The sequence below is a fragment of the Culex quinquefasciatus genome, chromosome 3, assembly GCF_015732765.1.
Source record: "Culex quinquefasciatus strain JHB chromosome 3, VPISU_Cqui_1.0_pri_paternal, whole genome shotgun sequence".
In the NCBI taxonomy this organism is placed as follows: Eukaryota; Metazoa; Arthropoda; class Insecta; order Diptera; family Culicidae; genus Culex; species Culex quinquefasciatus.
In genome coordinates this window covers 44,250,891-44,273,280 of record NC_051863.1, presented here as the reverse complement: position 1 = coordinate 44,273,280, position 22,390 = coordinate 44,250,891, and the positions used below count along the sequence as shown (strand labels likewise).

Sequence of the window (22,390 nt, the reverse complement as noted above, 5' to 3'; positions counted from 1 at the left end):
TAAAAGTATTTTAGAACAATCGTTTCATTTGTACTAATTTTCCAATAACTTTTATGAAAAAATCTTTGCTTAATATATTGAAAAGAATAACTAAGGTTAATTTGAAATTTAAAATAAAAAATCTAATTCATCAGCAATTCCATACGGAAAATGAACTCATAATTGCCCATAATTGGTCTGGACGGTTTTAGCTCAAATATTAAAAAACGTATTTTTTATCAGTTCATTAGGGTAGTCCCAACCAAGATAGGAAGGATCCAAAAAATAAAATTTTCGAAAAGTATTCACCATAAAATACATGTATACATTTTGTGGCATATGCTTTATCTTTTCATAGCAAAAATTTGGTACCGTAAACCGGGGTGACTTTGATAGGATTTCAATTTGTTTTTAGAATATTTTCCAACAGGTACGGTTTTTCTCAAGATTATTATTTTTAAAACATGTACTGGGGTAGACCACACAAAGTCCATGCACTTTTTCGGAAAAAAGTTTATTCAATAATGTTTAGAAAAATAGTTACGTTAAAAATTCTTAGTTTTAATTCCGGGGTGACTTTGATAGTCATAGTTTTTCTTGTTAAAATCATATTTAAGATGTTCAAACTTTATTTGTACGCTAATTGTACCATCACTAAGGTAGCTGATATAGTTTTTAAGAAAAAAAATCAATGTTTATATTTAGTTTACTAAGTGTATAAGCTTTTTAGCAAAATACATATAAACTTTAGGTAAAATATTTAAATAGTTGGAATTTTGCCTAAAATTTGTAAAAACTAGTTTTGTTTATAAAATTATCGATTTATATTGCATTTTATAATGAATTCGAAGCACGAATCACAAGTTTTCACATTTTACATGAAATTCATTCAACTGAAATTGCCTATAAATTTTTAGATTTTTTTAATTGTGTTTCAAAAACACATATTATTTATTATTTACAAACTTTGTTAACCTTCTCCTAGTGGAAAATTGTCCAAAGAATCCGAAAATGCATTCCGTTTTCCGATCAAAAATCATGTTCATTGAGAAAATCATGACACTTTGAAAAGTTTAAAATAATGACTTTTATCAACATTTTCTTAACTATAGTTAACTAACTTTTTAAACTTGTCAAAATTTTATGAAAAGTTCTTCTTGAGGTACTTTGAACACTTCTCTACCATGGTCAGTATGTTTCTAAGCCATTCCTTGCGTATTTTAATTGTACTCTTCATTTTGCGGAAAAATCGCAAACCTATCAAAGTCACCCCGGCTATCAAAGTCACCCCGTTTTACGGTACCTAAATAATACAGAGGTTATTCTCCGCCAACTCACCCAGCAGTTGCCCCGACCCCTCTTCGATTTGCGTGAAACTTTGTCCTAAGGGGTAACTTTTGTCCCTGATCACGAATCCGAGGTTCGTTTTTTGATATCTCGTGACGGAGGGGCAGTACGACCCTATTCATTTTTGAGCATTCGAAAAAAGAGGCGTTTTTCAATAATTTGCAGCCTAAAACGGTGATGAGATAGAAATTTGGTGTCAAAGTGAATTTTATGTAAAATTAGACGGCCGATTTGTTGGCGTATTTTTCATCGAGAAAAAAAAATTCATTTAAAAATTTTCGTGTTTTTTCTAACTTTGCAGGGATATTTTTTAGAGTGTAATAATGTTCTACAAAGTTGTAGAGCAGTTACAAATTACAATTACAAAAAAATTGATTTATAACCATAAGGGGTTTGCTTAGAAACAGTTCCTTTTTGCATTTCTCTTTGTTTCGTCGTCCGTGTCTGTCGCGGGTGACGATGGACGGCCATGATCGACGACGGCCAAGTTTTTTTTCGAAACTTTTTTTTCTTAAAATCGCGATAACTCGTGATGTTTACAAGCAAACCCCTTATGTTTGTATACCATTTTTTTGTAATTGTCTGCTCTACAACATTATAGAACATTATTACACTCTTAAAAATAACCCTACAAAGTTAGAAAAAACACAAAATTTTAAAATATTTTTTTTTGTTTTAAATGGAAAAATGACCCTTCCGGGTCAATGTAGATTCGAAAAGTACATTAAATTTCCCTGAAAATGACATGTTCCAATTTTTTTTACAGTCGAGTAACGGAAAATAGCACAGTTTTTAAACCTCTTTTAGTGTTTCTCTAAATGAAAAACACGTTTTTTATTTGGAATTCTGAGTACGCCATAAAATCGGGCGTCTAATTTTACATAAAAGTCTCTTTGACACCAAATTTCAATCTCATCACCGTTTCAGGCTGCAAATTATTGAAAAACACCTCTTTTTTCCAGGACAAAGTTTCACGTTAATCGAAGAGGGGTCGGGGCAACTTTTCCCGATTTCACGTGAGTTGGTAGAGTATTACCCACAGCCATTTTACAAAAGAAAATTTTCGCTTGAACGCGCGTTTTATAAATGTATCTAACAATTCTTCTAATGAACTTCTCTAATTTTTAAATATGTTTTGTATAAATTTCTTTGGAATCCGGTAACACATTTTCAGACTCCGATCCGATATCACATTTTCAGACTTAGGCTTTTTGAACTAGACACGGTCAAAACGATGTTTAAAAGTTTCATAAGTCCTATTCAAATGTTTGGCTAAATTTTTCGATAAAAAAAAACATGTTTTTCTAATTGTTCCGGGAAAAAATATTTTTTGAAATCTCCTTTACTGAACTTGGGTTTCTTGCAAGTTGTTCGATTCTATTCACCATTTCAGAAAGAGGTTAAAATGTAGGTTCTGCTTGATTTATATAAAGTTCCGCTCGGTAAAAAAGTGAGGCTGACTTCATTTTTCTTTTAAATTGTTGATCAAATAATTTTGGCAATAATTGAAAATTTCGTGTTGCCAAAAACGGATGGTACTGTATATCTGAAATCCTGTTATCCCCAGCGGATAAAATCTAACACTTTTATTTTTTTCTGTACATTGAATTTTTAATATTGTTTAAACATTTCTCATTTAGAAAAACAACCATTATATGTGATAGATTCTCGTTAAATATTAAAAAAAAATCTGATTGCTTGATAACTCATCGTTAGGTTTGGAAGACAAATTTTGACCATTTATAATCGCAAATAGCAAAATGAAGCGCTCTAGAGACTATTCCTGCACAAGCTCTTGGATTGTTTGAAATCCTTTAAACTAGTGTAACTTTAATCATATTTTTAAGCACTTGGTTAGATTTTAAAGCAGTTTTGAGTTTGGGTCATACAAATTTCAGCTTTTTGTTTGACCTTATTTCACCCCTGATCACCGCAATCATCAAATCTTATCTAATCTAATCTAACACAAACGCAGCCAGTCCGATTAAAGCATGCTGGAAAGTCTTGTGATTTGATTACGCCCCAAGCACTTGTCTTGTCATTATTAATAATTGCAATACATCCGGGATCACTCGAAAATGTAATTTGAAAAAGAAAGCGGCCAGCACTACTGCGATGTGTTTACCGTACAGAGGGTTCTGATTAGAGGGTGACGATTCTCGAGATTTTCAATTTCCCGGGAATCGAGAGTTGAATTTGGCCATTTCCCGGGAATTCCCGGGACCCGGGAGTTTTTTTACTATGCCAATAGTGCTAAAATTTAATAAAATGAAAAGTAATAAATTTGTTTTTGTTTTTTTAATAAATTCAGTTACAATTGATTCATACTAATTCTATGAGACGGTAATTTAAGCAGCCTCATAATTTTAAGGAACTATATAAAACTTTTTGATTTTTTCGTTTCCTGAGCTTTTAAGACTCAAAATTATAGTTTAAAATGTTTACGAATCTTAATTCGCACTGAGTCATTTTTCAAAAGTTGCACAAAGTTGTTATTAGATTTTTGTAAAAAAAAATAACTAATATAACTAATATATAATTCTCCAGTATCGGGAATTTTGCAATATGATAAACATCGACTGAAAACAACAAATTCAACTTTTTTTTGTTATTTTTGAGGTCAACTCTAAAGTTTAATTGAAGAAATATTAGAGTTATCAGGAAAATTCATATGTTCACAAAAACTAGATTATGAGGATTGCTATGCTCAAGAGAAGATTATGGAAATAAACTTAACTTGAAAAATCTTTTCCTCTTAGAAATAATAAAAAAATATTTGAAAATAAAACATTTGATTTCATGTCTGGGGTGTAACTGGTAAATATTTTTAAAGGTAAATTTTGGGGTCCAAATTTTTCTCAATTCTAGCGTTTGGAATTTTTGACAAGTTAAAGTTTAAACTTTCTGGATAAGAAGATTAGAGAAGCATTGGTTTTTTTCGAAATTGAACATCGAACATCGAACATTGAACATTAAATGTTCAAAACAATTTTTTCAAAATGTTTTTCTTATTAGTTTATCTATGTTTGCTTCAATATTTATAAGTTAAAAAATTCCCGGGAGTCTCGACCGAATTTCCCGGGAATCGAGAGATCCAAAAATGGTCGATTTCCCGGGAATTCCCGCTCGTCACCCTCTAGTTCTGATCATGGATCACATTTCACAAAACCCCTGATTACGGCAAGAAAAAAAAAACTATTTTTTGTTTCATATCGACGTTATGTGATAAACTTTTAAATCCCTGAATTTTTTGAAGTGTAACTTACTTTCCTGAATTATCAACTCTTGTGGTGTTTCTCCTTGAGTTCTTTCAATCAATCTAGCTCGCATCCTGTTTAAGCCAGTACCACCAATGATCACCAAAGGTGCGAACTTCTGAACAGAGGCCTTCAATTTTCATCCGGTTGCTGTTAGTAACATAATAATCTTAAAAAAAAGCTTACTTTTTTACTATTCTAACAAATTAAAACCGTTCCAAGAGCGAGTTTGCCTTCCGAATTAGAGCAGCACTCACCGCGGGTCTCAATTATCACCTTGCCTTGAACACGCGATGAGCGTCATTAGACTCTCCGGGGGTTTATCGCATGGCTGAAAATTAGAACAGTTCTGCACTGCCAGACATCACGTAGATCTGCTCTGATCTCAACTCGAGACTGCACTCAACACGGAGAGAAATATCGAACCTTTATTCGCTGACCAAACTCCGGGCATTACCGTTTCTCTCCCGGGGTCCCTAAAGCTTTTAAGATGCCAAACAGAGATCTACTTTCACCGTCAATTAGGACCCGGGCCAGCCCCCCTCCTCTGACGATGGAATCGGAACCCCACACACTCCCGTGTAGAACCAATTCGTACGTCACGCTTGTCACGCGCACTGCCCTCTCGGAGGTCGTCCTCCGGCGGAGGTAGCAACACTTACCGATCAAAATACGGCCATTTCTCCGCTGAATGGGTGGACCTCTCTAATTGCCAGCCATCAAGCTCATAGGTGGCACACGGGGGTTGCACCTGTGTTATGCCAAGGAGTCTCGTCTATTGACGGTCGACCGCCACAAATGGATCTGCCTTTGTGAGTTCGCACCGAGGCTGAAATCGATATGTCTACCGCAGCTGATGCTGATTCCCGGGGACGACAACAATGGGTCACTGCCAGGCATCAGATCGTCGCCGCGGGGTCGGGGGCTTAAAAGCATTTCTAATACAAAACCCCGATTACCGAATTTGTTCGCCGTTGTTCGGGTCGGAGAGTTAAATTAAATTTTGATTGATTGAGCGAGCACTTTTCGGTTCGGGACGGTATTCGGAGCGTTTTTCATTCATAATCTGCTGCGTAATGGTTCGAGCGGGGCAAAGGTTGCGTACTGGTTGGTTGAGTGTGTGTTTGTGAGGTCATCCCGTAGAACGTATTGATCGGGGATTGATTCGATTGTAAGAAATTGAAAGTGGATTCAGTGAATAACGAAGACAGTATGCTTCATAAACATCAAAGTTATTTATGGGTCATTCCATGTCAACTGAGTACACATTTGGACTCGACCTTCACCGAATTGGACCAAACTTAGAGGGAGCGTTTGTCTACACAACTCGACCATTTTGAAGTTGAAATCAGTAAACGCTTCAATTTCGCCAAGGTATTATAGATTTAGGCTCTCTGAACAATCTATAATCGACAGAATCGAATTTTAATTCATTCTCTGCCGGTATTTTTTTTTATAAATTTGGGTTTAAGCAACATTGCGCACTAGCCTGTCCCATTTTGTGGTCATGTCGAGGAATTTTGGGTGCTCACTTTTCAAATGATAGATTATGATGATAGGAACAATGTTTACTTAGACAAGAAAAAATAATAAAATACTTTCTCGAACTCTTTAATTTACTGAAAAAAAGTCAGTTTTTTGAACAAATTATCTAAAAACGCTTGGAATCAATACAAACACTGTTTCAATAAGGTGTGTATTTTTTCAAGCGATATGTTTTTGTCTTTATCGATATTGGAGTCTTTGTGCTTTATCGATATTGGACCAAATTTCAAGTTTTTGGTCTCTTCCAGGCGGATTTATGTCGAAAAAAAACGCATTTTTCGAAACTTTTTTCAGAAATGCTCGTTTAATTTAGGGTAGCCTATTTTTCCCAGTAAAACTAATGCATGCAGCTTGTACTAACTTGTCGTACGTGCATTTTGGGCCAAATTGAGTAAGAACGCCATTTTGTGCCTCACTTTATGACCTTCTCAGATCCCCAAAATTCGATTCCAATCTTGAGATATTCAACGAAATCCGAAAAAAAAACTCCGTGCACTTTTGTCACTTTCCATGTGAAAGTAGTTTCAATCTTGTCGTGCTATATTGTCACTCCCTAAAAATTGATGTAAGTGCGATAACTGGCCAAAGGGTTTTCAGGTCAGAACGCGTTTGACGCACGTACAAATTAGACTAACGTAAACATTTGTAATCATAACTGGGGACTCCAGCAACCAACTTCAACCAAACTTCGAGACAATCCACATGACGGTCAGCCAAACAAAAGTGTTTGTTATTGTTTACATTGCGTGCTTACGTTTTTGTTTACTCAAGGTCAAACCAGGGCTCCGACGATGGCCTGATATGAGCTACCGAGCAATATGGCGTCGTTTGTTTACCAACATGAGATTGTTTGTGGACGATCCTAAAAATTACTTTTTTGTAGAAATTTCTATAACCGTTTAATATTTTTAAAACCATGCATAATACACAAAATTTTGTTAAATTGCAGTACAGAAAAAATATATATTTAAATTTCTCAATTCAAACCGCTTTTATCGCAACTCTTAGCAAGATTATGCAACAAATCATTGTGCCTTAGTTTATCTTTAATTTTCATACCGGTTTGCTGTAGATTCGCGTTAAAATTTTGAAATTTAGCATAAATTAAGGTAAGTTTCAAAATTGCCAACTTCAGCCATGTGCAACAATTTCCACTACACCCGTGTGGGAAACCGATAATGGGGTGATTCATGCGTTCCAGACTGTCAAAATTCCAAAACGTCATTGCCAATCTTCGGTTCGCTGCTTTTGTTCGTGTTTGAAGTTTCGGGCCGAGACTCTGGGTCAAACATTAAAACGCGTTTTTCTCGGAACGTCAAAACGGCGGATGCGACACGATAGCACGACGACGTCGAGGAGATTTCACGGCGAACATTGTTTCCTCTGAGAACATGCAATTTAGACTCTACAGTGCCCTACATTTTCAAAATTTCTCAGATTTCAGAAACAAGGCCTACTAATCAAACGACGTTGCAAGCATATGTCTTAAAGGTCAGGGTATGCCATCTTATAGTAATTTTGGCCGCTAAATCCGAACCTGGAATCTAATTTCATGTAAACAGTGATGTTTTGGAGATATGCCCAAAAAAATTGATGGTGCGCATTTTAAAAATTATAATATAATTTATTGGCCGAGAAATCACTAAAATTCAATTCTATAGATTGGAGCATGTTTAGGAATTCCAAATCTTTCATACCTTGACGAAACTGAAGCACATCACCATAAAATATATCGAGTTGTGCTAGTGATAGTTAACAGAAATTCTAAATTTTGTGCTGATATTAGAGGGCACTTGAGGAATTAAATTCATTTGACAATTTCCTATAAAATGCAACCAAGGCAAGACTTCTGGTCTAACAGTTGCTTTGAGCTTTGAACCACCCTACTGTGAATTCCGCTAGTGCTTTCTTGAAATTCTCAATTCAATCAAATCCAAAGTGAAACATAAACAGCAACAAATGAGACAGCGATCAACATAACACTGTCCAAACAGAAAAAAAAACGCGAACCAAATCTCGGAGAAACAAGAAAACGCCAAACGCGTTTCATTAACTTTAGCGCTACGCGCAAAAATCAGACCCACTTCAACTCCCAGCAGTGGCCAGACCTTTGCAGCATAAACACAGGTATTAATTTAGCAGCCTCAATTTATGGTGTTTCAAATAACATCCCCTCGAACGCGGTGCGGACTCTGCGCATAGTACAGTGAACATGGTACAAGGAAACTGCTACTACACCGGCAAGCAGGGATCCCTGGGATCGATTCCAGGGAGGGAGGTTGTAGGAGGACGTCCAAGCAGGGGGCTTGTGGTGGTGGTCAAGAAACGAAACACAACAACAAAAAAAAACACGATGTTTAAATGATCTTTACCCAGCAGGCAGGCAGGTCCGGCTCCGACCCATGGAACGATATGGGAAACCTTGCGCCTTATCTGCGGTGGTTTTTGCTAACGCTACGGGGCTCGAACCGGGCACCTCCCGGGCAAGTGGCTGCCGTTTTGCGCGCACGCTGAACTCAGATCGGAAAAAACAGGATGATTGACTCCTGTGGGAATGTGTATAGCGTATGGGAGTTATTGAAGGACTGATAATTTTCCCCCGACCTCCACACTCGCTTATCCCTTCTGGCGGATAACGCAAACGTTCTGGCTCAGCCAATCGGACGAATGGGCGCGCGGTGGATTTTCATATAATTATTGGAAAATAAGTGCAGTCGGCAGTGTGGCTGCACGGGATGGATTGCAGGCAGCATTGTTGGCTGCAAGTTTGATGACTGTGGGAAAATGTTTGCGCTTTGCGTGCGTAGGACTGCACAGTTGCTTTGAGGGAGTTATAAATTTATGGTGAAGCAAAGGCGAAGGATGGACTTGATATTTAAAGTGTAAGTTATGATTTTGTAGCAAATCAATAGTTTAAATTTTGTTTTTCTTTTATAAATATTTGATTGATCTAGACCGCGATAGATTTTCTAGAAAAGTTATGGTCCAATTTTCAGTGTCAAAAAAATGAAACATTTTGCTCTTTTGAAAAATTAGTCTTAATTCCAATATTTTCAAAATATTTTTTGGAAAAAATTAGATAATTTTCCATAAATCATAAATCATAAATCATAAATCATAAATCATAAATCATAAATCATAAATCATAAATCATAAATCATAAATCATAAATCATAAATCATAAAGCATAAATCATAAATCATAAATCATAAATCATAAATCATAAATCATAAATCATAAATCATAAATCATAAATCATAAATCATAAATCATAAATCATAAATCATAAATCATAAATCATAAATCATAAATCATAAATCATAAATCATAAATCATAAATCATAAATCATAAATCATAAATCATAAATCATAAATCATAAATCATAAATCATAAATCATAAATCATAAATCATAAATCATAAATCATAAATCATAAATCATAAATCATAAATCATAAATCATAAATCATAAATCATAAATCATAAATCATAAATCATAAATCATAAATCATAAATCATAAATCATAAATCATAAATCATAAATCATAAATCATAAATCATAAATCATAAATCATAAATCATAAATCATAAATCATAAATCATAAATCATAAATCATAAATCATAAATCATAAATCATAAATCATAAATCATAAATCATAAATCATAAATCATAAATCATAAATCATAAATCATAAATCATAAATCATAAATCATAAATCATAAATCATAAATCATAAATCATAAATCATAAATCATAAATCATAAATCATAAATCATAAATCATAAATCATAAATCATAAATCATAAATCATAAATCATAAATCATAAATCATAAATCATAAATCATAAATCATAAATCATAAATCATAAATCATAAATCATAAATCATAAATCATAAATCATAAATCATAAATCATAAATCATAAATCATAAATCATAAATCATAAATCATAAATCATAAATCATAAATCATAAATCATAAATCATAAATCATAAATCATAAATCATAAATCATAAATCATAAATCATAAATCATAAATCATAAATCATAAATCATAAATCATAAATCATAAATCATAAATCATAAATCATAAATCATAAATCATAAATCATAAATCATAAATCATAAATCATAAATCATAAATCATAAATCATAAATCATAAATCATAAATCATAAATCATAAATCATAAATCATAAATCATAAATCATAAATCATAAATTATAAATCATAGATCTTAATTCATAAATCATAAATCATAAATCATAAATCATAAATCATAATTTTTTACACATTGAGTTTCACAAGCTGAAGGTTCGGGGAACAAATCTCAGTCGGTCCCCTTGGGATTTGGACTTAGAAATTGAGCATAGAATATAAACAAAAACTTCTTCAATCAGGTTATATTCGCACTCACACTTTTGGATTGGTCAGAAGGCATACACTTCGAGAGAGAACTGATATGTAGCGACGAACCATGTTATCTTCTCATGTGATTTGCTTTTACCTTTATTTTAAGCTTTTCTTGCGATCTTTCGTATGATGTATCAACCGACTTCGGATTTTAATGTTTTGGGTATTTCAAATCTTCGAAGAATAACATTGAATTCTGATCAGTTTTTTTTACGGAGATTTTGGAATAATTTTTTTCTATGCAAAAATAAGTCGAAGGTTAGTCATTTTATCTAATATTTTTTATTTCAAAAATAAATAAATATAAAAACGAGATCTGAAAACTCACTTAGCTTTTCTGGTGACTTCAACGACGGTCAACCCCACAAAAGATGTGCAGACCGCGATGACGAAAATGACGCGACGCATCGACCGCGATCCCTTCCCCAAAACCACCGATCCACCGATGCATCCCGAAGAGCCGCCAACTCAGTATCACACATCTCTCTCGGCCTCTGTTCGATTCGACCGACCCGAAGCCCGTCGCCAACCGCCAGGGAGGAGACAGTTCGCTTAATTAACTCTTTAAAAAAAAAAAACGGTTCGGCCAATCGGTCCCCGAGATGGTCCGATTACGAGGAGAGGGGGAACCGCGAGTGTGCGAAAGAGAGATGGAGAGGGAGAGCTGTGATCGGTAGAAGAGTGAGGTGGCGATGAGCGATATCGTATGACGAAGAAGGCGACGGTCATTATTCGGCATCGGCTGGATCGAAATCGGAAGCCGAGACCGTCGATTTATGGTTTTTGAGTGTGGGAGAGTGGGAAAGGTTGTCACAATTTTTGATGTTTTCTAATTGATGGGAGGTGCGTAAAATTGGCTATACGCATTACGTCGTTTAGAGACGGACATTGCCTCAAGCTGAGCGATCTTCAGATACGTATAAGTATTGGTGCAATGCTGTTATCTCTAAGTATACAGCATGCTGGTAAGGTGGTGTGCGTTAATTTTTGTTATAAGCTTTTCTGGATACCCAACGACCCACTTCAGCGTCCACTTTTTCGATTCGCTTGTTTATCCAGCATGAGTTTAATTAGTTATCAGCCACACCATCAACCGACACGTTCAGCTACATGTCATTTCATTAGGTCTACATCAACCGAGACCAGCTCCTCTCCGTACGATCTTCGCTTCGATGATGGATTCCCGAAATTCTTTATTGGCTCCATTAAATTTGTGAAAACAAAATCGAATCAAGTGTCTGACAGCGAACGCCTCGTAATCTCTCCACTCTCTTCGTAAGACCCTTCAACGCGCGTGCCCCCAACCTGGTGAAGCCTTCTCTAATTTGTGTTTGTCTTCGGTTTATGATCTTAGCGAGGTGAGCCGCCACCGATCGATGATGCTAATGGCCAGCGGACTACGCCCTAGGGCGAAGCCTTGCACGATACGGACACTTTCATGGAGAGAATGAAGTGATCTCCCACCAGTGATAGAGTGCGCGCTCGCGTAAGAGGTTAATCTAGAGGCGCAAAATGGGCAAGCTGTGAGGTCGATTAGTAGCTAATCGATCGAAGCTAGACCTTGGACTTTCGAGAAAAGCTTTGAAGATTGGATTTGATACTGAACGACATCGATTTGCTCTCTGAAGTGGGAACGTTGTTCTACCCGGAGGGAAATCTTGTCACATTAAGCAATAAAACTATTTATGAATTCAAGAAGCAGTAACGGATAATGATCATAAATTAGCAATCACCGTGTAACTTACGGAGAGCTGTACACAATTGGGGACCGCCCAGAACGAAACTAGCCAAAAAACTTTTTAGGAATCACAAATAGATCCGACGACGATAGTCGGCGGATTATCGCTTAGATCCGGCCACGTGATCCATTCGCGCGGTCTATGATACCCCTCCAACTTATGAATGAAATTTAATTAATATGCTAAGGACTGCTGCTTTTATTTAGCTTGTCAGTCCCCCTCCTATCCAAGAATAGCGCTGGTGAAGCGCCGCCACGATGTGATCAGCATTCTAAATTCATTTTCCAGCACGGTCCACGTGCACGGAACAGCTAATTGTCCCTCACACCGTGACGGAGTCACCTCCACGTCGATCGCAGAAGGCCGATAGCAGCAGTGTAATCATCCACGGGACTAAAGTTTCTTCCTCTTTTTTTGCTTTTCTTCCTCAGATTCGACGCGAACAAATCCACCAAAGGAGCCTCCAAGCTGCGGCGCGATCTGATCAACTCGGAAATCGCGAACCTGCGGGACCTGCTGCCGCTGCCCCAGTCAACCCGCCAGCGGCTGTCCCAGCTGCAGCTGATGGCGCTCGTTTGTGTGTACGTGCGGAAGGCTAATTACTTCCAGCAAGGTAAGGGATTTGGCTAGGAACTGCTAGAATAGGTTATAACTGGTACAAACCACTGCGCTACGAACGCAACTGTCAAACTGCTAGTGACGAAATATCGCCATAGGTTGGCGAAAGTACTGTCAACAGATGTCAGTAGCTTGGTTATCACTAAATGTCACCGATGTTTAGTTTGGGTGTAGAACTTTCAAATCTATCTCCCATTTAATTTGATGCAATTAGGTTCAAGATTGTGTAGCTTCGTTTTGCAAGAACCAATTTTTGAAAAGTCCATTTTATTCCCTGGCATTGAGTCGACCTCACCCTGTAGCTGCGTACTCGACAGCCTGTTTAACCGTAATCAGCTGTTCAACTCCCCAATGCGCACCTCCGCGTAACTCTCCCAAAAGCAAGCGCTCATATTTGAAATCATTTCCCAGCCACAGGGTCGACAGGTTGTACTGGCAGAAGCTCCCACCAACTTGCGGTAACTCGTGAGTCTCGTGATTCGACGGCCACCCCCCCCATTTTCGACTAATATCGCTGCCGTTGCTGTCTGGTGAGGCTGCTCCTCGCTCAATAACCAGTCACGGGTTGGGACAGAGATATGGGTGGCGTTGCAATTGACGTGCAACAGCAGGTAATTGTTGCCTGTCGAGACCATTTAGCGCGAAAAATTGATGGCTACACATTGACGGAGTTGTGCCCTGCTGACGCAGTTGGAAATAACGTTTCAAAATGTGAACGAAACTTCAGCAACAACAAAATACCAACTGCGACAAAAGAGTATAACATCATCAAGGAGTCCCAAAAGGAGTACGGGAGGGGGCGGGGATCAGCCGCGATGTGAACTCATTGTGCCACCACAAATGCGCTGCTGACAGTTCAACTAAGGAGCGATACTGTTGAGGGGCGCACCCCATAACAAAAAAAACTTTGCCAGTCTCTTTTCTCTTTGAAAAGGGTTAGATAAGCGATTCACGCACGTGAAGAAGCGACCAGGCACAACTTCTTCAATCGAGTTGAAGCGTGGGAGCGTCGTGTTGCAGGTTATAATTACATGGAGCCGCGCACGTGTTGTCGTCGTTACGGTTTGAAATGACAAGACGTGAAATTTATGCAAAGCGGTCCATGTTGAACAGCTCTCGTTAATCTCTGGTTGGACTTGATTTGGTGTCCCTGGTTGAGGTGAAGCAACTGTGGTGCGAGACAACCAAAATAAGCGCAAATCATTGCCTGATGCTTTCATAGCTTATTCGGAGCGATTAAAGTTGGAACTAATTTACCCAAGACTAAAAATTGATTTGATTAATTCAATTAAAATCTGATCAAGAATTTCTCATTGAATATCTTCCAAAAAAAAATTTTTTTTCTCCTTTATATGCATTCTTTTATAAGGATTTTTTGGTGTTAAATTGGAATTTTGTTTCTAAATGTCGATGTCGAAGCGAATTTCGATGACAATTCAATAAATCGTTCGCAACTGCCAAGGAACACGAAAAGTAAGTGGAAGGGCTCAAACAAGCTGGAGGAAGCCGTTACCAGAGCGTTTCAAGAGGCTATGGTAGAGTCGATTCAATTATCCTGGATGTGAAATTTGTACCAGCGAATCCAGAAATATTTGTTGGGAGTGGAGATATTCGGTGCTAAAGGAACACATCCACTTCATCCGACCGGCCTGTGTCCTGTCAAGATCCTGGGGTCAGACTATCGGGACACCACCACCACCTGGCTGTGTTATTGAAGATTTACTGTTTCTTGGTGAGAGCTTTCCATAATTATTTCATATTTGATTATATTCTCCTTAATTATAATATTATAAATTAAATAATCCTAATACCCCTTTCCCACTTTTCCATTCTCCAATCCCGATTTTCCCAACCCTAATTTTCCCATTTCCACTTCCCCCTAAAAATATAATAATTTTCCAATTTGCACTAACACACCACACCTAACTGATTCGGAGCGTTTGGTACGGTATGTCCACGCATCCTTCCTCCCCTGTAGATTCTGTGAAATGTGATCCGTTCACAGAATCTGTCTCTGCGGTTAATGCAACGCAGTAGGCCTGGCCGCTTTAATTTTTGCTGTACGTTTTTGGGTTAGCTCGGATGTACTGCATTATTAATACTGACAAGAAAGGACTTGGGGCGTAATCTAACCGCATGTTCTTCCAGGATGCTTTCTTCGGACTGGCTGCGCTTGTGTTCGATTAGATTAGATTAGATTAGAATTTCTTCCAAAAAAATATTGATTTTTTTAATCAAATTGATAAATAGTTCATAATATTAGAGAAAAGTAAAAAATGTTTAAAGGCTCATTTAAAAACCAGGTAAATTTATGTTGATTTTCTGAAAAATTAGAAAAAAGCCTGTCCATTTTAAAATGTGAGTCGTAATTTCCAATTTTTTGAAATATAATTTACAAGAAATCGTCTCATCAACCAAAGTTAAAATTCGCATTTTCAAAACATTAAAATTGCATGAACTCTTGGAGAAAATATATTTCAAGTGAAGTAAACTTTTTTGATACAATTTTTTTTGCACAAACTTTTTTTTTTGAAATCTTACCGAAACATTGATTTAGCTCGATTTTGTTTTTTTACTTATTCGATTTTACGTCTTACAATGATTGTGCTTATGATTTTTAAAAATGTATAGAGCGTCATAAAAAGTGTATTATTCACTACAACTTAAAAACCGATATTTTGTCATTGAAAAATTTAAAAAATCTACGGAGTAGAATTGGTCATAGTCATTGTGAGGTTTTTTGTTTAATATTTTGTTTCTGTTTGCCCAATATCAATAAAACTCTGTTTTGTTTTAGTGAATTAATTAAATTTTCTCTGGAAAGCAGGAAATTACGATCAAAATTTGAGTTCAAGAATACATGAATAACAACATTTATGGAAATACTCTTCAATTTTTGGTGAAGAGAGAGAGAGAAAGAGGAAAGAGAGGAAAAGAGAGAGATTCTTCCAAGAAGTAGGACTAACATTTCTAAAGGGCTAAACATTCAATATTACGCCCCTTTGAAATGTTAGGCTTAATTCGCGAAATTTTAACATATTTCGAAAACCCCATAATATTTCACAAATGTTTCATTTCCAACATTGACAATTGGATCATTAATTGCTGAGATATTGGCATTAGGAAATGTGGGAATGTTTTTTTTATGAGACTTACCAAACTTTAATTTTCTAGTTCTTCTCTTTCATTCGCTGTATTTTTGCAACCAGAGGTCTTAACTTCAATGTCGCCTAGGCAATTTTATTGACAATGTCTGAACCATTCGCAAAAAAAAAAAAATTCAGGAATGGCCAATCGTAGACACTACTTTAAAAATTTTTAAAACGGAAATTTTTCAGTTAAAATTCATTTTAAAAGTGGCTATATCCTCAAAACGGTGCACCTTATCAAAACATTTGTAAAGTATTTTTTGATTCAAAATTTAATTTTACCTTAAAAAACTTAAGTCAAACTATTGTTTGACTAAAAGTTCTATTTTTTCCAAAAAACACATTTTTCCAAGAAATCATAACTCGTCGGCAAAAAAAATTGAACATCTGGCAACCCTGTCTCGAGTTATGACCACTTATGTGATATTTATGTATCTCACTTAAATGTGTGTAGACGATGTCCGGATCCATCATCCGACCCATCATTGGTTAGTTTATCGAAAAACCTTTCCAACGAGTCCAAAACATTGGGGATCTGGAAATTCTGTCTCGAGTAATGAACACTTATTTGAAATTTGTGTGCTTTCAAAAAAATATATATGAAATTTGTGTTGCTAAAGAGTGAGGAAGGCATGAACCACATAGTTGGATTAAGTTAGTTTTTTTTATTATTATTTTTTCAAAAAAACTATAATTATAAAGTAGGGATTTCGGGAAATTGATTTTCTTGTGAAAAGAAGTTAATTAAAAAATCGGCAATAAAAAATTGTCCGTGTACTTATTTTTCCTGAAAAGTCCTCATCAATACCTACAACTTTGCCGAAGACTGCCAAAATTGTATGGAGACTTGTATGGGTGAACCAATGACACAAAATGGCTTATTTTGTCATAGGGAAGGCCCCCACAAAGTTTGAGCCAAATAAAAAAATAAAAAAAATAAATAGATTGAAATCGGTCGATTTCAGAGACAATTGCTCAAAGGATGAATTCATTCGGTTGAATTCAAAAAAAGTATAAGACATCAAAAATCATACTTCTGGGTATTTTTTTGGAATTCGTTTCTGAATTATGATATGCCAATTTGATAGAATAATTTTGTATCTTATTGAAGTCGAATTTCAAGTTTGTTTGTCGAATTTTAGCTAAACTTCAAATATTTTCCCGGATTGTCAATCGAATTCCCGTGTTTTTTCTAGTTTTCTCCCTGTTGAATCAAATTCCCGAGTAGGGGAAATATACCTTTTCTAATCAAACACCTATCTTCCTCATATGGAGAGTTTGATGCTCGATTTGAGCTCCAAAAATACTATTTAGGCTATAAACTTACCAGCAACAGCACCGCCTCGAGTAAGCACGCAAATTTATGTCACGTACTGGCCAAAAAGATCAAATTTAATGCACTTTTGATCATAATTTCTATTTTGCGAGACCATTTCTCATAATTTTGGTGGCACACACAGTGACACGCAAGATCAGAGGTTAACTGCTTAACGAAAGTCACCATCAATATCTTGTCACTTGCGCTAACGTTTTCAAAGCGCCTCAGGTATGAAATTGCTTCCAACTACCGGCAACATGTTCTTTTGACCATTAGTTAGTCACTCACTTGAAAAATAATCCCATGTGAATAATGAGCAACCATCACCATCACAAAACCAAACGCGCTAAGTCTTTTGACGTTTCAATTTTGAATACCGATTCTAATCGAAGGCTGAAGAAAACCGAGCGAGGAGCGAAGGCAAATAAAGAACAAAGGGTGGCCACCAATACCACCAACATGTTGGTGCAGCGCCTGTTAGAGTGAGCAAGTGCTGCCAGGAAACTTTCGCTGTAAATGCTACTTTTCGTGAGTGTTCGCTTAAAATTTCATCATTTTTGGCAGCACTAAGCAGACCCAAAAGAGCGCTGGAAGAAAAAAAGAACTAAGCTGAAATTAGAAAAAATGGGCGTGGCCCAATGCACTGGACTGGTTAGAATGCACTTTCGAAATATTTTTTTTTTTAAATGCTTGTAAAAGGAATAGCACAACTTTTAATAAAAGTGAAAACAAACATGTTCACAAAAAGTTGCTCTACTCGTTGGTGTACTTGGTTTTAGTGAATTTCAAGGAACAATCCAGATTATCCAGCATCATTCAAACACGATCGCTTATTAGGCTTAAAATGGGCATATTTCCCCTATTTCCCGGTTTTCCCGAGATGTCTACCTGGGATAAGACATAATGTTGCCTTATCAAGACTGACTATGCCAATAAAATATTTGAAAATTATACGGATATTTTTTGTTGTTCTTGATTTTGACTCAGAATTTATTAGCTGATAGGTGAAGGTTGGCCTACGATCTTTATGTAGTAGAAAGTTCATTTTTTGAGCAGGATTATAGTTCCCCTCGTTGAGGAAGGCAAAAAAGTTTCCCGAACGCATTCCCATGCAAAAATTGCCATTAATTCCCGCGCAAATATGATTGAGATGCCCCCAGCATCCTCCTCCTCGTCGATGTGTCGTCACGAGAGTGGCTCAACCTTCAATTGTTGTGTCAGTCACCTGGCGCGCACAGGTGGTGGGTCCAAGATTGGCACATGATGACGACAACCCACCGTCGCGACGCTGCTGCTGCCGCTGTCAGCTGTCATTTAATTATGTAAAATGGCGCTCCACACGTTGTTGGTTGGAGTCCAGGGAAGCCGGGGTTTGGCTGGGGGGTCTAGCAAATTGGTGCTAAAACGCTGATAATCACCACGTTCGTAATACCCTTCAAATCACACTGCGGGTGTATTGAAAGGGCGCGATTGTGCCGCCGTCGACATCTTTTGCAGTTTAAATTATCAATGTGGGGATTGCGACTTAGCTGGGCGATTAATAGTAACCGATGTAAATGCAGGTTTAAATTCAATTAAAAATGCAATCGATTGACGTGCATTTTTTGCTGAGGTATGTTAACACATTCGATTGTTTCTCACGCCATAATCAAAGGGCTTGAGAATGGATTAAAGCGGAGACTAACAAAGCCAAAGGGCTTAACTAGAATTGTGAAAAGGCAGCATCTACCAAGTTCGATAATGCCTTAAGCTCACCTTAACAGTCAATTTAAGCCGGTTTAATTCCGCACAATAAATTAAGGTGCAACAAATCGAAACTGCAAATGGGCTTAACGTTAGCTTACTGGCTAATGCACAAGGGCACCCCTCCATCGACGTGCTGCGGTAGCTAAAGTGTGCCATTTATAACCGCGTGTGTTGTGGCAATGTTTGGTTAGGACCTCGGAGATTATCACTTCTTGCTTGCTGACTTGACTTGTTGAGTGGTTAGTTACAGTCATTTGCGACACCGTCACAGGGGCGGTTGGTATGAAATCTGCTACTAATGCTACGATTTGGGCGCGGACCACACCCACGCTATCAAAAGGTTATAAAGCTCTTTTCAGCACTAATTGCTAATAACTAGTAGGAGATTGGAAGCCACCGGAGAGCCATTTGGTGTGAGTTTTGAACATTTGAGTGAAGTTATCTTGATTGTTCAGAGTTGAAATTTTACTTATTGAAAATTTTGTGTGAATTGATTTAATTTTATTGATTGAATAAGTCATAGTTCTATAAAATGATCTTTTGTTAGGGTAGATTTCCCTGTTTTGAACCTTTTATGCAAATGTATCACAAAGTTTAACTTTTCATCAGCAAACTTTTCTTCGAGCGATAACGAGACGTTAAGTTAAGGGGAAATTGAAGTTTTTGAAAATATTTTCTCATCAATTGCTTCACCACTATATTGTAGCCAATGTCCCAGTATTTCCTAAGGTTTTCATTTATCCACAACCAAACATCTGACCAGGCAAAGTGGAATCACTCACGCGTTTAATTAACCACAATTTGTAGCAAATGAGGCTGCAATTACGTTGCGCGAATCTCTCGCGTTCCTCTCCCCCCAGTGCAGCACATTCAACATTGTATCAAAATTTCGCAATCACGACCGCGGCCGCTCTTCGGTTGACTAATTTTCCTCATTTTAAACCCCCTCTTTTTTCATCTCTTTCTCTTCTCTACAGTGTTCAAACGGAGCATTGACATTGGGATGCACACGGCTCCCACGCCAAATATAGGATTCTCCAAGGTAGGTACACTTTTACGTTTACTGGGAAGGAGGGATTCAATGAGCGGGGGGGCGGGACACATTGTATTTAATGTAGGCCAAAGGTTGGTATTCTTTTTCCTCTGCGAAAAGACAATTAAAAGGCGCTAGCCCATTTCTTAATGGAAATTAGTCGAGTTGAGTGAAATCGGTGAGACTGATTGTTTACTGATCAAGCATTGGCGTAAACTTGGGAATTTCAAATATTTAAAGGCAATTAGAGGTCTTCGATGGTAAGATTCACAAAATATTCGGGTTCGTCGTTCGTCGATCAAGTCACTTTTAACATAGACTTTGCTTAAGTTTCAACCGTCTCATGTAGAATTTTGGACAACACCAAAAATTGATCAGGTTCGTCGTCTAATGACTGATCAAGTCACTCTGCAAAATAAAACTTCTAACACCGTCAAAATTAGCTTAACTTTATGCTCACATTCTATGCTCAAGTCTGTGGCGGTGGCGCTTAAAAACCCAAAAACCCTCAGTCTCACAAAACTGTTATTATTGATCGACTCCGCCCCTAATGGCTATGGTTGAATATTAATGAGGTTTCCCCTTGTCCCAAAGAGAGGTTATTTTTCGTTTCGATTTCATCGTGTTAGTCAGAATGGATGTTTTGGTCCATCAACCGAGCGCCGCACTAATCATCAGGTTCCACAAGTTACGATGATAGACGGTGTCATTATCGTTTCTGAAGGATTGAACACTTATCTCTTGGAGGTTTTCGAGAAGAGTTGAAATGATATTGAAAGGTAAGGTGTGGATTTAAAGAAGCTAAATAGTAGTTTACGCAACAAGTTGCAACAAGAGGATTTTTTCAGCACGAGTCGTACATTTATCCAACGAGGTTCACCGAGTTGGATAAATACGAAGAGTGCTGAAAAAATCAAGTTTTGCAACGAGTTCCATACAACATTTATTGCGATTCCAAAAAACACACACTGAGTGAAATTTTATGTCAAATTTTCATTTTTTTTGTCAATAAATCGTTTAAATCAAAAAAATGTTGAAAAATGTTACTCTTCGAAACAAGTGCTGAAAAGTTCAACTTTTCAGCACCCATTTGAATGCTGAAAAGTAGAACTTTTCAGCATTTATTTTGAAAAGTGTTGTTATTCGATTCTGTTATTTTTGTTACAGAAAAGTAGGCTATTTCATCGTTCAAGAACGACAGGAAAAGTAAGTAGTTTCACGACGGAATTGCAAAAACAAAATTTTCAATTGCGTTGTTGAAAGTGAAAAAGTACGCACTTGCAGGTGTTGCTGACCTTCAGAGCACTGCTGTAAGTGGGACCGGTTGGATTCAACATAATTGAGTCATTAACTAAAACAGGACTGGAAACAGTGGCGTAGCTATTATAGTTAAAGAAAAGTGCAGTTGGGTCACTTATAAAATCATGGAAAATATTTGTCACCTTTTTATGATTCACGATTTTTAATTAAAAATATTCTTATTTTAAGAAATATCAAAAATCAAAATAACGGTTAAAAAATTTGAATACGATCGCAAAATTAAGATTCTTGGAAATTGATCCAAAAAAAAGATTCAAAATTGAAATAACTAGCCATAATTTCAGCATTTGAAACAATTCCACAATTTAACAATTTAACAATTTAACAATTTAACAATTTAACAATTTAACAATTTAACAATTTAACAGTTTAACAATTTAACAATTTAACAATTTAACAATTTAACAATTTAACAATTTAACAATTTAACAATTTAACAATTTAACAATTTAACAATTTAACAATTTAACAATTTAACAATTTAACAATTTAACAATTTAACAGTTTAACAATTTAACAGTTTAACAGTTTAACAATTTAACAATTTAACAATTTAACAATTTAACAGTTTAACAGTTTAACAATTTAACAGTTTAACAGTTTAACAGTTTAACAGTTTAACAGTTTAACAGTTTAACAGTTTAACAGTTTAACAGTTTAACAGTTTAACAGTTTAACAGTTTAACAGTTTAACAGTTTAACAGTTTAACAGTTTAACAGTTTAACAGTTTAACAATTTAACAGTTTAACAGTTTAACAGTTTAACAGTTTAACAGTTTAACAGTTTAACAATTTAACAGTTTAACAGTTTAACAATTTAACAGTTTAACAGTTTAACAGTTTAACAGTTTAACAGTTTAACAGTTTAACAGTTTAACAGTTTAACAATTTAACAATTTAACAGTTTAACAATTTAACAGTTTAAC

The 22,390-nt window shown here is 36.3% G+C and overlaps 1 protein-coding gene across 1 annotated transcript in view; it reads left to right on the top strand.

The window, feature by feature from the left end:
- The window catches only part of LOC6039141, a 97,027-nt gene that overhangs the window by 17,377 nt on the left and 57,260 nt on the right, over positions 1–22,390 (top strand). Inside the window, exons 3-4 of the mRNA XM_038264690.1 lie at positions 12,712–12,893; positions 20,089–20,153. Coding sequence (XP_038120618.1) covers positions 12,712–12,893; positions 20,089–20,153 — 247 coding nt within the window. The remainder of the gene's footprint in view (positions 1–12,711; positions 12,894–20,088; positions 20,154–22,390) is intronic.